We start from the raw sequence: 16,904 nt of genomic DNA, 5'->3' as shown, positions 1-16,904 counted from the left end.
CATTACACTCGGTCCCTTCATCCAAGTCATTAATATAGATTGTAAATAGTTGAGTCCTTGAGTGTCGAAGAGGCTAATCCTTCTTTATTTAATCTGTAAATTTGGCCGTGTAGTATTTAGAACCCTCCATTGTACCTCAATAGTGTGCAGCTTCAATCCATGTCAAAGCCCTTTAAGTGACTGCTGTAACATTTTTCAATTCCTGCTTAGTGCGTGCAATCATCCTTCCACAGGCAGCACCCTGTGAGCTCGCTCGCTCGTCAAGAATATATATATTAAAATCCCATTAATAATAAATGTGAGAGAAGTGTACAGGTGGTTGTGTATTCCACCACTGACACGCCCCCTCCAAATTACACCCTGACAGCAATCCTCTAATCACTGCTCCGTAAAGCTCCCGTTGCATAGAGATCCAAGACTTCACCTTCAGTCCATTCTCTGCAAAAGGACGTTATAAATTACTTCATTTTCTAAAATGGACCTGTATTGATCTTTTGTTTCAATCCATTTAAATTGAGAAATTACATTGCCACATGGTTGGATTTATTGTCAAAAGCCTTTCATCAGAAAAGATGATAAAAGAGTTGAGGAAATGTGCAGCATTCCCTCCGTGTCAGCCTGGATTTTATGCTCAAATCTCTGGAGTGTGACTTGAAACTACAACCTTTTGACTCGGGCGGGAGTGCTACTCACCGAGCCACGACCGACTCTGTGCCATATCTAAATGGCGACCAATCTCGCTTGGATGGCTTGCTGATTGGCTACGGCATTTTGAGACCCACATATGGCACTGTATGGCCAATGAGATGCAGGCCTACCTGCTGTTGGCCATACCGGAAGTGGAACTGCTAAGATTTCCAGGGAAGCCCAGGATCCCCAAAAGTGACGTCAGGATTGAGGGATTGACCAACAGAAGCACCTGCCCCCAAAAGGAGCCAGAAAGAGGCGGAAACCCAGTCCAGAAGGCCCAGAATTTCCGCCCCGGAGTTGTATTTCGGCTCACCAATGCCGCAGAATTTCTACCCTCAGGCCTTCCCTTCTAGGATCAACCCAGATTGATGGGATGGAAATCAGATGGCTGTAAGGTTTCTCTGTGAAATGAGGTCTGGCAGTCTCAGTCCAGATCTTAGCAGTCCCACAACACACAACTGCTTCTAATTTGTCACAAAATAAGCAAACTTACTCAGTGAGGATGGAATGGTGGGAAATTGAAAATAAAAAATCACTCTGGCCCTTTTCTGAGGTCAGGGTTGAGGCACATTGCTGGAGCAAAGCAAAGAGAGACTTGCATTTATATAGCACCTTTCACGACCACCGGATGTCTCAAAGCGCATTACAGCCAATGAAGTACTTTTGAAGTGTAGTCACTGTTGTAATGTGGGAAACGCGGCAGCCAATTTGTGCACAGCAAGCTCCCACAAACAGCAATGTGATAATGACCAGATAATATTTTTGTTATGTTGTTTGAGGGGAAAATATTGGCCAGGGTACCGGGGATAACTCCCCTGCTCTTCTTCAAAATAGTGTGATGGGATCTTTTAAATCCACCTGAGAGAGCAGACGGGGCCTCGGTTTAACAGCAGCTTATCTCTGTATCTACACAGTGCGATATACCCAACCTGGGAGTGCTTGGCGATAACTGGCTGCCAGAAATGTGAATCATTCCATTGCCCAGAGCTAACAACCTTCCCTTGGATCGATGTTCATCCTGTGCAATGGAATATTTGTTGCCATTTCAGGCAATTCAATGCAGAAAAAGCCGTTAAATGTAAGAAGTAATGTGTTTATATGTTGAGGTTGTCAGTTACAGAAATCATTTTTAAATCGCCTATGTATTTTGTGTGACTATAAGCATGGCTAGAAACTTCTGGAACTTCTGGAGATTTCTCCATCATATTTTATTATTCAAAACAATAATCTCCTTTATCATTTGTTGGCTATTACAGAACACAATGTGGAGAGATCGAAAGAGCCTTAATACATCAATGTGTACTTGAACAAAATACAAAAAATGCTGTGAAAATGCCCCTGAAGGATACAATTTGAAAGAAATATATAATTAATGCCATAGTGACAAACAATAGCTGACAAAAACACTACCTCCACTGAGCTCCTGTTACTTAGCAACCAAAGAGGTAACAAGGCCATTGTCTTATGAGAACAATAAATTGCGAGGCACAAGAATATTAAACAAACATAGAAGTTGCCAATGCACAAAGTGATAAGCTACAAGGCAGGTATTAATTGTCTGAGTGAAAGTCTGTTTAAATTTTGTTTTCATGCAACATAAAAGTGATGTGTGTTTAAGGAGGGGTTATCGTATAGTGATGTTTCTAGGTGGGTTCAATTTCCAGCACCTTCTCCCCACGTTGCCCACCTAGGAACTGTCCCTACACAACTCACACAAAGTATTGAACCATGACAAGAAAGCAATGTTTAGGATAGGCCGTGTGCATTATAAATGTGAAGATAGGAAGTTAGAATGGAAATGGAAAAATAAGCCAGAATGTACGGCTATAAAATGGGGACTGAATTACATCTGTGTGTCCTGGTCCAAAACTCCCCCAGTCTCTAACGTCGCTTCAGCAAATGCTTTACGAAGTCTTGACTTTCCATTATGCAGTATCACGGGCAATTAACTCGTATCTGTTTAAAAACAACTTAAGCTGCTTTTTGAGCCAGCAATTAGTTAATAGTAACACCGTGACTGCAGCGTTGCTTCCTAGTAATCGTAAACTGGGAATTTCCTCAGATTTGCCACCGTAACTTCATCGGAAGTGTGGGAGAAATCCTATTTACATCCATAAACGGGGTTTCTGCGGCACCCAGCCAAGTTACGGAGGGGAGAGAAGTGGGAGTGCCTCTGAGGAAATGCCCAATCAGAGGACTGGATTTTGGGGTTTTTGGGTTTTAGGGCGAAAACGCAAGCGATACGTGAAAATTAATGTTTTCGCTCTTTATCTCTGTAGTCTCCTCCAGCCCTACAACCCTCTGGAAAACTAGCACTCCTCCAAATGCTGGCCTCCTGCGCATCCCTGATTTTATTCACGCCACCATTGGCAGCCTTGCCTCCAGCTGTCAAGGCCATAAGCTCTGCAATTCCCTCCGTAAATCCCTCTGCCTCTGTACCTCGCTTTCCTCCTTTAAGACGCCCCTTAAAACCTATGGCTCGGTGTCAAATTTTGTTTGATGATACTTCTGTGAAGCATCGTGGGACATTTTACTACATTAAAGGCGCTATATAAATACAAGTTGTTGTTGTAAGTGAACACCAGTGTTAAAGCACTACACAAAGCCTGGAGCAGTCTGTGCAGTTCTGGGCACCACATCTCAGGAAGGATGTATTGACCTTGGAGGGAGTGCAGCGTAGGTTTACCAGAATGATACATAGACTCCAAGGGTTAACTTACGAGGAGAGATTACACAAACTAGGATTGTAACAAACTGGAAGTTAGAAGGGTAAGGGGTGATTTGATCAAAGTTTTCAGTATATTAAGGAGAATTGATAGATTAGATAGAAGCTATTTCTGCTGATTGGGGAGTCTAGGACTCGGAGACATAGCCTAAAAATGAGAGCCAAGCCTTTCAGGAGTGAAGTTCAGAAACGCGTCTACATGCAAAGGTTGGTAGAAGTTTGGAACTCTCTTCCGCAAACGGTAGTTAATGCTAGATCGATTGTTAATTTTAAATCTGAGATTGATAGATTTTTGTTAACCAGAGATATTAAGGGGTATGGGGGAAAGGTGGATATATGGAGTTAGGTTATAGATCAGCCATGATCTCATTGAATGGTGGAACAGGCTCGATGGACTAATTGGCCTACTCCTGTTCCTATGTTTCAAAATTGTAAGCCCTCTTTCCCCTTCTCAGGAATCCCTACCGCTTGAAGCCAACTTCTCTGCTTGCTCCTGGGTGTTTCTGGGGAAATAACGTTCGCTCCTGCATCATGACCGATCGTACAGTAACATTGTTGACCCTCCGATCGTGAGGTGGAACATATGTTTGGTGATTTTTAACGGGTTGGTGTGCGGGAGAGACAAAATGGCTGGAGTGCCAATTGGAGAAAGACCTACATTGGCCTGCGGAAAATCAAGAAGTGGATCAGTTTGGGCGGAGCTAAGAAACAGCAAGGGGCATAGAGTACAAGGGCAGGGAGCAGGCCTGGAGAGACAGAGAGGGAGCAGGACATAGCACAGCAACAGGGTACAATGTAGCCTCAGCCCTGTCCCTGAGAGAAATACTGTAGGAAATGGTTGATCATTTAAAAATAATTATAATTGTTTGCTCAGTGCTTAACTGCAGCACATACGGATGAAGGAAATTAAAAGGGAGAGGGCGATTAAAAACTTTTCACAGATGCGAAATATTTCCGTCCTTGCCTCCTAGCTCCACAGTTATGGAGAGTTCCCTTCTCGGGCCTGCAGGTGTACCCCTGCGTAAAGGCCCACGGATCCCAGGGGGTGCAGGCGGCTCGCAAGCATCCCTGGGATCACATGGGTGGCCCAACCAATCAAAAAGGGGGACTCCGATGATGCTTATGCAGATTCCATTTACCTGCAGAATCCCCGTAACCATATTAGAAATCCTCAAATAAATAAGAATCCACACCACTTAAATAAAAATAAATGTTCCCATGTTACAAATTCATTAAAAGACTCTCTAACTTAATATTTGAAAAATAAATTTAAACATTTAAAAACGGATCAAAATTTAACTAAAGTAATTTAAAATGTATGTATATGTTTTAATCATTTAAAAAATGTATTTGAACCCTTACACTGGTAAAAGAAGCCTTTATGTTTGCTTTTGCCAGGCCTAAGGGTTTCGTGGGCATTCTCTGGTCGTGGGGAAAATAGCTCAACTCCGTGCCAAAGAAAGTGTTGTTGCAGTGGATGCGAGTGATCTGTCAATGCGAAAATTGACTGTCGCAAGTGCCGGGTTTTCATACATGTGCAGCTCACATGGAATCCCAGGACCTGCGAGGCCTTTCAGAAGACGTCCGACAACATACTCTGTCGAAACCACAGTAGTTTCAGGCCCATTGTTTTATGCAACAATTGTGCATTGTGTTAGCAGCATTCCATTGATATAACATTTAGGGGGCAAAATTGGGTGCCTGTGCACCTCTCGTTGGCACCCCCGGGTGGGGGGGGTGGGGGTGCAAATGGCTTTATGACCAGGCTCGGTGATGACTTATTTGGCGAGAGTTTTGGCGGCGGCACTACGGCATTGCGCCCTGATCTCTCTCGCCCGGAGATTGTGACGTCATCGCTGTGCGCATCACCCCCGGTAACGCCCCGGGCCCAAAAATTGACCTCCGCGACCCCCCCCCCCCCACCCCCCCCTGCAGCAGCGGCGGGTGAAAACACCGACGGCTGCAGGAGGTGCGGATGGGGCAGCCGGCCACGTCGGGGCAACGCTTAAAGGCGAGGCGGCCCGAGTTAAGTAAAAAAAATAAATAAATAAAGGTATTTTCTCTCTTGCAGCATTTTCCGTGGGCAATGGGGATAAGATTTTAATTTTCCTGTTCGGGGCAGTTGCTGCTCCCCATTTGGGACGTGTGCTCCCCCACCGCCCGATCTTCATGTATTCATCGTGCCCAGGCCAATCCCATAACCTCAGGAGCAGCAAAAGGGAAATCGTACCCCGTTCATTTTAACCACAAATACCTGTTGACGTTTAGATTTTGGATGGGTGGAGAGGGAGGAAGAATTAATATAATGCCTTCCTGCACCTCAGGACTATCCCAAAACACCTCTCGTACCCTCAATTACTTTCAAATGCTGCGATGCGTGTTGTTGGCAAAAGGGTCTTTTCACATCGCCTTGTGTTCTTGGTTGCACCATCATCCCCATGAAACATGAGCGAATACTTCACAGAAGGGGCATCGTCACGTGTTGATACATGAGGCTTAATGTTGGAAGTGTCATGGTCATGAATCATTCCCGATTTCTCCTGATCTTGGTCACTTCCGAAGGGACTCAAATATAATCAGCGCAGCAGGAGCATAGTCCCACATCTAGGATGTGATTTTTCTCCTCAGCGTGGCCACTGCTCATGGTCACCAATTGATTTGACACTTTGCTATGTTTTATTGCTGTTGGAAATGTATTTTTTAATCTTCTCCCACCTCGCAGTGGTGACTGTAAAAAAAAAAAAACAGGTCAGTGGTACTACATCCCAGCTGCACTACATCCTAGCAGCAGTGGTGCGCAGACGAGGCTTTTTTTTTATTAAACATGACAAATTTCAAGTAATCACCCTGTGCGAAATCAGCACGGCCACCAATCTTCGAAAGCAACAACAGGGCTGTGGGACAACCCAATTTCTACCGTACAAAATTAACTATTTTGTAGCAGGGATCGGTTACCGTGTCATAGTTACACACTATAAATGAGAAAACCCATTGGCAAGTTGCGTCTCGCACAACCACTTCCCCTGTACTACACTTTCATTATACTGCAACACACCACTCTATTTTTCACTACGCGTGTACTGTATCATCCGCTGTTTACTGAACCGCACTGCCTAAAACTGCAGGCAGAATTCTACATGTGGTCTTAAAATTGAGTTCTAGGCCTTAATTTTGTGAGAATGGCAAAAACAGGATTGAGCTGCTTCATGGCACAGGCTGAGTTGAACGTTATGTAAAGTTTTGAATTTGGGCATATCTATATACTATAGAGAGAGTTAAGCAATGATTCAAAAGAAGAATGAATATTGCCAAGATCAGGAACCAATGAATTATTAAGATTGTTGAAAAGAAAGACTTGCATTTATATAGCGCCTTTCACGACCACCGGACGTCTCAAAGCGCTTTACAGCCAATGAAGTACTTTTGGAGTGTAGTCACTGTTGTAATGTGGGAAACGCGGCAGCCAATTTTCGCACAGCAAGCTCCCACAAACAGCAATGTAATAATGACCAGATAATCTGTTGTTTTTGTTATGTTGATTGAGAAATAAATATTGACCAGGACACTGGGGATAACTCCCTTGTTTTTTTTCGAAACAGCCCATGGGATCTTTTACGCCCACTTGAGAGAGCAGACTCGATTTAACGTCTCATCCGAAAGATGGATGAGATGTTAGTGGTGTTCTACGTCAGGGTGGCCCCAGGGACCCGCTGTCTTTGCACCGGGAACTGAACCTTTGCCCAGGAGCTATGACTGTCCTCGTGTCTTCAGAGCATGGCCAATAGAGGCAGAAACCCACTTTTCCCAGATGGGTTAAAGTTTCAATTAAAATAGCAGAGAGAGGAACTTGATTCTAGTGTCTCCAGTGTTTATCCAAAGACATCACTCAGAGTAACTTCCAGGCTTATCTTCTTAAGATGATTAGTACAGATAATTATGAATGGGAGGATATGTTTTCATTATTTTTTTGTACACCAATGTTGAGGACTGAAAAATGAATTCTTGGGATTTCGTCACGGTTTTACTTTCATAGCAGGGAAGCTATCCCCAGTGTCCTGGCCAATATTTATCCCTCAATCAACATAACAAAAACAGATTATCTGGTCATTATCACGTTGCTGTTTGTGGGAGCTTGCTGTGCACAAATTGGCTACTGCATTTCCCACATTACAACAGTGACTATACTCCAAAAGTACTTCATTGGTTTTAAAGCGCTTTGAGACATCCGGTGGTCGTGAAAGGCGCTATATAAATGCAAGTCTTTCTTTTTTCATTGCATGTCAAATTTAACATTCTGAACTACGAAATTCCAAATTAAATACCTGATTCAAACAAACATTCTGATTAGCCAGTATGGGTGGTGAGTTTCTCACGAACATGAAGAGCATGATGAGAAAAGCAGCCAAAGGGCATGTCAGACATTGGCCCGATTTTTCCTGTAGAAATAATGGTGCTTTTTAAAAAAAAATTTCTTTCTGTCTCTTTTAAAGAAAAATGAAAAACTTGCAGTTATATAGCACTTTCACAAGGTATCAAAGCACTTTACAACCAATGAAGTACTTTGTGATGTGTATCACTGTTGTAATGTGGGAAACACAGCATCCAATTTGTGCACAGCATGCTTCCACAAACAGTAATGTGATAATGACCAGATAATCCATTTTTGTTAAGTGATGTTGATTTGAGGGCTAAATATTGGTCAACACTCTGGGGATAACTCCCTTGCTCTTATTCCAAATAGTGGCATGGGATCTTTTACGGTCCACCTGAGAGAGCTGACGGGGCCTCGGTTTAACTTCTCATCCAAAAGACAGCACCTCCAACAGTGTAGCACTCCCTCAGCACTGCACTGGAGTGTCAGCCTAGACTTTTGTGCTGAAGTCCCTGGCGTGGGTCTTGAACCCACAACCTTCTGACTCCAAGGTGAGTGTGTTACCCACTGAGCCATGGCTGACACTTTTATTTAGCTCTCTTAATCCCATCTTTATTTCCCTCTCTTTATTTTTCTTTCTGTACATGATTTGCCATTGAATGAACTATTCTAATTGACACTTCCTGCTTCAAACTTTGCTTGGCTCAGTATTGATTCTTCAATATGATTGGTCACGGGGAGACACCGTTGCCTGCCCTGTTCACACGAGTCCCAGATCTCCTGCACCGAAATAGCTTTTTAATCACAATAAGTTCCAGTGGAAAAGCCCATAAAAAGTCTGTGGGCAAGTGCAAGTGCAAGTGCAATGAACGGCATTTGCCACTGACCGCCATTATGTCTTGTAACAGGTGGATATTTGCAATTGGACAACAAGTATCGAATGCTCCAGTCACATCCAAACACTTTATATTTTAGTTTCAATTTTATTTTGACGTGCAGAATATTGATAGCTTTAATTATTTCATTGGGATTATACATTTAGCTTCTTTTTCACTCGACAGGATATTTGCCTCTAATCCCAGGAGACAATCCATAGCAACGCATGAGTAACTACTCTCTGTGCAAACCACCTTCTAGTTCCAGCCCTTCCAGACATATGAGTTGAGGATGCCCATCTGTCTGAGTTTCCCCTGTGGAACCCGGCGTTGTTCGCTGGCTTTCTCTGCTGCCTTGTCGCTCAGTCGGTCCAGCAGTTGTTACAGCCTCTCTGGGCTCAGTGCCTTGTGCTTTTTGCGCCAATTCTGCTTCGATCAGCCTGGTGTGCTGCTGGTATCCACAAGGTGGTGCTCTAACTCCTCTGCCACTGTGCAGCCACTCCACTGTTTGCTGAATTTTGTCATTCTCTGGTGACCGAGGGGGAAAGGGACGGGGAACGGGGGGGGGGTGGTGATCGTACCCCATGGCTTTTTTGCCATTCTAACAAAAACAATGGAAACATGTAACCTATGAAACTTCTATTCTATTCATGACTCGCGTATTTAGATTTTTTTTTGAATGTGTGATCTTTCTGGAAAGACAAACTTGACTGCAAAGACCGTCTGCAGCCAGTCCCAAAGTTGCCCATTATAGACAGGCTTTGCTCTTCTAATAGGCCCACTGGGCGATGTTGTAATGATGCAGTAGAACAGTAGTTAGTGACCAGCATAGATTTGCCACATGCTTTGTTTGGAAATGTAAGAGGCTCTCAGGATGTTATCAGATGATAATACATTTATAATATAACTTGCATATCAGTTGGGCTCGGTTGGTAGCACTCTCACATCTGGGTGAGAAAGTCTTGGGTTTAAGCCTGACTCCAACTATGTAATGTATTTACTTCATGTGTTCTTGACACAAGAATTCATAGCAACACATTGCTATCAAGTACTAGTTGGTTTATTAACAGAGGTTTAACAATCAAAACTACACATGGCCAGTTCATCCACTAGGCTCACAACTGCATCCCTCATCATGGATGACCTAGACCCAACTGATTAGGGTTTTATTGAGTCTTGTAAACATCATGTGACTGGCTAAGCCACTCCCAAAGCAACAGCTCTACAACTATTTTGTTGCACCTGTAAAAACAAATGTAAATCAAATGCCCCCTTATTAAAGGGGCACTAAAAGCAACATATTAAACAAATTAAACGTTGGACATAAAACAAATCAAATTAAAATTTGGTTGCCAGGGGTGATGATGCACTTCAGTCCCTCCGGCGCCCACCTCTCGCGAGCGTACCGGTGGACACCGCGTGCTCCATCTCCAGGGACACCCTGGCTCGGATGTAGCCGCAGAAGAGAGGCAGGCAGTCGGGTTGAACGACCCCCTCGACCGCCCGCTGCCTGGGCCGATTGATGGTCCCCCTTGGCCGTGCCCAGGAGCAGTCTTACGAGGAGACCCTCGGACCTGCCCGCTCCCCTCCGCACAGGGTGCCCAAAGATCAGGAGCGTGGGACTGAACTGCAACCAGAATTTGAGGAGCAGCCGCTTCAAATAGTGGAATAGGGGCTGCAACCTCGCACACTCAACGTAAACATGGAACACGGACTCCTCCAGACCGCAGAAATTACAGGCGGCCTGGGAGTCCGTGAACCAACTTAAAAACCGATTGCAGCAACAGCTCTACAACTCTTTTCGTTGCTAAACAAAATAAACAATTATATCAAGTGCCCCCTGATTTAAAGGGGGGGACACTCCACAAACACATTTCAAAAGCCCCCTTTTTTTTTTAGGGCAGTAAAAGCACACAAGTGGCCCCGGTTAAAAGTGGGGGGGAACACTAAAACCCGGCACATTAACCAATTAAACTTTAAAACATATAAAATTAAATTAAAATTTGGTTGCCGGGGGTGATGATGCACTCCAGTCCCTCCGGCGCCCACCTATCGCGGAAGACCGCGAGCGTACCGGTGGACACCGTGTGCTCCATCTCCAGGGACACCCTGACCCGGATGTAACTGCGGAAGAGAGGCAGGCAGTCAGGCTGAACGACCCCCCCCGACCGCCCGCTGCCTGGACCGGCTGATGGCACCCTTCGCCGTGCCCAAGAGCAGTCCTACGAGGAGGCCCTCCGACCTACCCGCTCCCCTCCGCACAGGGTGCCCAAAGATCAGGAGCGTGGGACTGAAGTGCAACCAGAATTTGAGGAGCAGCCCCTTCAAAGAATGGAATAGGGGCTGCAACCTCGCACATTCCATAAAAACATGGAACACAGACTCCTCTGGACCGCAGAAATTACAGGCGGCCTGGGAGCCCGTGAACCAACTTAAAAACCGATTGCAGCAACAGCTCTACAACTCTTTTGATTGGAGAAAAGTAAACAATTAAATCAAGTCCCCCCCGATCTGGGGGACACTCCAAACATTTTTCAAGGCCCTTTTTTTCCTTTTTTTGGTTTTTTTTTTGTGGGGTTTTTTGGGGCTCTAAAACATAAATATATACAAGTGCCCCCTATAAAAGGGGAGGCAACAGCTCTACAACTCTTTTGGGGAAAACATAATAAATTAATCCAAGTGCCCCCCGATCTGGGGGACACTCCAAACACTTTTCATGTGCCCTCTTATTTTTGTTGTTTTTTTTTTGTTGATTTTTGTGGGGTTTTTTTTTTTGGGCAGTAAAACCATAATTTACAAGTGACCCCTATAAAAGGGGAGGGGGAGCAACAACAGCTCCACAAACCTGTCAGCATACTCACAGGTGCATACATTACAAAGACCTAGTCACAATCTTCTCGGCTGACAATTCAGTGGAGCACTGAGGGAGTATTACATTGTCAGGGGTGCTGCCTTTAGAGGAGGCAGTTAAATGAGGCACTGTCTACCTTTTTCTGACAGTTTGGTTGCAAAAGAACATAATTGTGTCCAATTGCAGAGCTTATCATTAGAACTAGACAAAGAGACACTCGTGCAGCTGTTTCTGCACCTGCAATGGCTGGTCTGCTGTTGGTTCTGACTGGGGTGTATGGAGGAGGCTATGTAGTCATAACAGATTCGCTCACTTCCACAATAGCAACGAAACTCTCAAAAACTAAAGCTTCTAATGCAAGTCATAGCTAGAGTTTGCTCGACACCTAGAATCCTACCAGTCCCTTCACCTTTGAATCCACACTGTTGCTACGTTTTTCTTATTCATTCACGGGATGTAGGCATCGCTGGCAAGGCCAGCATTCAGTGCCCATTTGTTGCCTGACTGCCTATTCGACATCAAATTCTGGGTGGGCCAGAATTTTCAACTCAACATCATCAAGAGAGAAATCGCCCTGACCAGCTCATCAGATACTTTGAACCTCAGCTTCCAAATCCATCTTTCTCATTGGCTGCTTGTTCAGCCTGAACCCATTGGTGCACCACCTCTATGTCCTGTTGGGCCTTGAGTTGTACTTCAAATCCCACATCCGGTCCATTGCCAAGACTGCTCACCTCCAGCTCTGGAACATGGCCCACCTATGTCTCTACTGAACCCCTATCACTGTTGACACCCCTATTCATGCCCTCCTCATGTCAAGTCTTGATTTTTCCAACGGTCTCCTCGCCAACTTCCCCAACTCCACCTCACACAAACTCCAACCCATCCAGAATTCTGAAGTCCATATCCTATTCTGCACAAAATCCTGCACACTAATCCGCTCCTCATCCTTGTTCACCTCCACTTGTTCCGTGGCCTCTAATAGATCAACTTCAAAACCTTTGTCCTCATCTTCAAATCCTATTTTGGCTTTGTTCCATGCAACCCCCATATGCTTCTCCAACCCTACATCCCATCACACACCCTCTGCTCTTCCAATTTGCCTGAGTTCCACCATTCATAGAATGACAGAATGGTTACAGCACAGAATGAGGCCATTCGGCCCATCGAGCCCGTGCCGGCTCTCTGCAAGAGCACTTCAGCTCCTCCCACTCCCCTGCCCTTTCCCCGTAGCCCTGCCAATTTTTTTTCTTTTGAAAGCCACAATTGAATCTGCCTCCAGCACCCTTTCAGGCGGTGAATTCCAGTCATTGCGTAAAAAAGTTTCCCCTCGTGTCGCCTTTGGTTCCTCTGCCAATCACCTTAAATCTGTGCCCGCTGGTTCTTGACCCTTCTGCCAATGAGAACAGTTTCTCTCTCTATCTACTCTGCCTGGAACCTTCATGATTTTGAAGACCTCGATCAAGTCTCCTCTAGACCTTCTCTGCTCTAAGGAGAACATCCCCAGCTTCTCCAGGCTAACCACGTAACTGAGAGCCCTCAGCCATCATAGCTTTGCAACCTGGAGTTCTCTTCCTTAATCTCTTCATCTTGTTATCTCTCTTCCCACCGTCTTTAAGACTTACTACTTTGATCATTTAACACCTCCCCTGAATTTCACCCCGACAAAATGCTCAGTATCCACTGCTGCCCCTGTGAAAATGTTCTGGGACATTTCAACACACGATATGAATGTAAGTTGGTGTGGGCCTAGAATGCTCCCAATCTAATTTAATACAGAATGTTACTGGTCCAGTTTGTTATACACTTAGAACAATGTGTTGTTCATGGGGGTCATACACAAAGTGACTTTCTCTCGCCTGCTTGGAGTTTTGATGTGACCTTAGCTCCTTTGTGTCTGGTCCGAGAACTACAATCAATTCTGAAGCACTCTCATGAATCCATTCCCATTTGATCCAGATATTAAAGTACAGTCGAATGGGCAAACTTTAACTTGCTGGTTCCTGTCCTCTTCCTCGCAAGGTCCTAGTGTCTGATTTTTAAGGTAGTGGTTGTTCTTGTGCAAATGTCTCACTACAGTGTCCTTACACTAAGCGGTAAGACGAGCAACACAAATTAGACTGAAAATGCATGGAACTGGACCAAAATATTGAGATGAAAATCAAGTACACTTTTGTATGATAGTAACGAATTCAACTGATTCAGCTGGTTGCTAGGTTCCAGCAAATACAATTGTGCAGGATAGATAAACACAGATCTGTGGGCTCATAGGTGGAGCTAGGCCAATGTAAGGTTACCAGGGCAACAAAATAGTAAACAAACCAGCAACAGAACTTGGCAATACAAAAATGTTCAGGGAAAGAATCTCAGTACATGTGTATTCCAGACTAACTCAATAAAGAGCAGCAAAAAACCCTAACACTTTTTGACGGCTTTGCATCATTTTGAATTCGTACAGTAAATATCCCCAAAGCCTATCTACAGGGCCGATATAAAATAGTCAGCTTGGCTCAGTTGGAAGGACTCTCAGCTCTGAGTCGGAAGGATGTGGGTACAATGTCCACGATGGACTTTGGCACATAATCCAGGCTGATACTTTTGTGCAAGGCTGAGGGAGTGCTGTATTATCGGAGTTGCTGGTCCCAGTCTTTACTGGGACGGGATTTCTAAGAGAGGAGGTGAGGAATTCTGGTCCCAAATGCTGTGGAGATTTAATTCCACAGTGTGTTTCTCTTTCCCCCCCCCCCCCCCCAACAGGACCCCCGCCTGATGGGCGGGCTTGGCTCCCTGTTGGGCGAGGAACGCTGTAGCAGAGGCTGCAGCCCCGATTGGTTCATGATGCTGGGGTAGAGATTGCGAGGGGGGTGGTTACAGCATGGCTTGTACGGTCGGGGGGTGATTGTGGGTGTTCGGAGACAAATCGCGGGCAGAGATGGGGGGGGTCGGTGATTGCGGAGGGGGTCAGATTGTGTGGGTGGGGGGGGGGGGGTTGGTGATCACGGGGAGATGTCGGTAATCACAGGGGTGTCAGTGATATTATGGAGGGAGGAGGGGGTGGGGTCTGATCGTGGGGTGGTGGTTCCGATTGCGGGGACGGAAGAAGGTTAGCTTGGGAGCTGGGAGGAAGCACGCTTGCTCCTCCTGGCCCATAAGCCCAGTGCTGGAAAAGCACTTCCCTCTTCCACGCAGCAGTCCTTGTCTCCCTTTAGCTGTCGGGTAAAAACCGGAAGAGCAATAAAATCTCAGGTACACAGCCTTATTCAAATATTTAAATGAGCATCGTGCCTTCTGGGAGGGGGTTGATTGCCCGCCCTCAGTTAAAACCGGAAGTGAGCGGGTTTGAAGCAAGTTGGGTTTGGGAATTTTAATATTTTTACATCCCACCCGGCCCAAACCCACCAGTCGTTGGGGGCTAAATGTCCCCTTGCTGTCTTTCAGCTGCAATGTTCAACTGTGATCCAGTCTGCATATAAATCTCCAACTATTTAAATTAATAGTAGCAAAATCGTTACAATGCTGAACGAATATCGCTCCTGGTGGGTAAAGTTCCCCACAAGGATTGCGAAGTTGGAATGTTATCATTAGCACCTTATTGTGTCCCTCAGGATGATCCCGTCTGTGTTAAGTGGGAAAATGCTCAGCCATCTTGTGCAGAGCAGGGTTGTACAAACAACAGCAGAATGAATGAATGGGTAACACTACAGCAAAATACTGCGGGTGCTGGAAATCTGAAATAAAACCAGAAAATGCTGGAAATACTCAGCGGGGCAGTCAGCATCTGTGGAGAGGGAAACAGAGTTAACGTTTCAGGTCGATGACCCCTCGTCAGAACTGGAAAAAGTTAGAGACGTAATGGACGTTCGAACTAACGGGTAATCTGTGTTTGGTGAAGCTGGTTTTATCAGAACTGCTTACAATTGCAGTCGCTTGCATCTGCACTTCACATTCAGTCTTAAATCGCCCCATTAATTGCAAGTGAGTTGTCCATTTATACACAAAGCTGACTTTCTGTTGCAAGCGGGTAAAGTTGTGATGGTGAAGGGTAGCACAATGCCTTGGCAATGACACAGTTAGAATCTTCCATACTACACTGCTGATTTGGAAAATAGGTATTAACAAGAACACAGCACCGCATTGAGTTACAAGATAATCAATAAGCAGATGTGAGGTTGCAGTAATTTTAGCTTTATTTCTTGATACAAAATTTATTCAAGTATATGGTTTTGTTTTTCTGCAAAGCAACTCTTAAAGAACCACTTTGCTTTGGGCCTGTGGAACTAAAGTATCAAACACAAATAGATGTGTTTTGGAGGAGATTTGTATAAACTGATAATGGACACCATTAATACTTAGGATACATGAAAATTCACCTTTCTAATACAAGGTATAATGTGAAAGTACCGTTTTATTTCACAACTATCAGTAGCCGAGTTGGTGTGCTACACTTTTGTTCAGTGGTTGCAGCTTCCAGAACCATGTTAATCACCACTGTGATACCACTCTGCATGGAGGTTGTATCCCCAAATATTTAAATAAATGCATATGTGTGATTATATGCAGAATGCACAGCAGGACAAGGTGATATAAAGTAGAGTAACCACTTGCAAAGCAGCTGATGTAACTCCTTTACATCTATGGGGCCTGTGAATTACGTAGTCCTGCTCCCAACTCATTGTCGAAGGAACTTACTCATGACTTTATTACTCATGAGTTGCCAGGTTTTCCTCATTGGATATTGCACTGGTCTCAATTCTGTCTAATAACCATTTAATAAGATCATGGCTGATCTGATCATGGACTCAGCTCCACTTCCCTACCCGCTCCCCATTACCTTTTATTCCCTTATCGCTCAAAAATCTGCCTATCTCCGCCTATATTACATTGGATTGGTTGCATAATGGCTTGTGCGATTGATGACTCTGTCTCCTATCACTAAAATTATAACCGTTTTCTCATAGCTCATTTGTCAGTGGAATAATAAAACTGTTTTCAAAATTAATTCCTATTCTATTCACAGATGCCACCCCTAGAAAATGACTCTTCACTCAATGTTCAGCATTATTTGTTGCACTGTATTGAAATCATTTCGTATTTTGCCTTCCCTTCGACTTGCTGATCTGGAATACAGCGGCTCTGCTCTGGGATCGACTCCTTGTGGTGCAGCTGAATTATCAGAACGTAAATGGAAGTCCCGAGCACTCCGCCAATCATTGGTGCGATGACAGGAACCCACCACCAGCCATTGCCCGCTCTGTGTGGGCAGACAACAGGTCACTGTTAGATGCATTCAATCATCGATGTCACAATGCCAGACTAATTCCTGGCCTGTTAAGAACATAATAAATAGGAGCAGGAGTGTTATGTCTTTAGATGCTCTGATAATGATTCCAC

The 16,904-nt window shown here is 44.7% G+C and overlaps 1 protein-coding gene across 1 annotated transcript in view; it reads right to left on the bottom strand.

Annotated features, from left to right (window-relative positions):
- Positions 1-15,738: 15,738 nt before the first annotated feature.
- Positions 15,739-16,904, bottom strand: part of aqp9b (aquaporin 9b) — a 79,081-nt gene continuing 77,915 nt past the window's right edge. The window contains exon 6 of the mRNA XM_070859307.1: positions 15,739-16,764. Within this exon, the coding sequence (XP_070715408.1) occupies positions 16,572-16,764 (193 nt within the window). The 3' untranslated portion in view covers positions 15,739-16,571. The remainder of the gene's footprint in view (positions 16,765-16,904) is intronic.

This window comes from Pristiophorus japonicus, chromosome 17 (genome assembly GCF_044704955.1).
Source record: "Pristiophorus japonicus isolate sPriJap1 chromosome 17, sPriJap1.hap1, whole genome shotgun sequence".
NCBI lineage: Eukaryota > Metazoa > Chordata > Chondrichthyes > Pristiophoridae > Pristiophorus > Pristiophorus japonicus.
The sequence above is the reverse complement of the archived record's forward strand: the minus strand, read 5'-3'. Positions and strand labels throughout refer to the sequence as shown.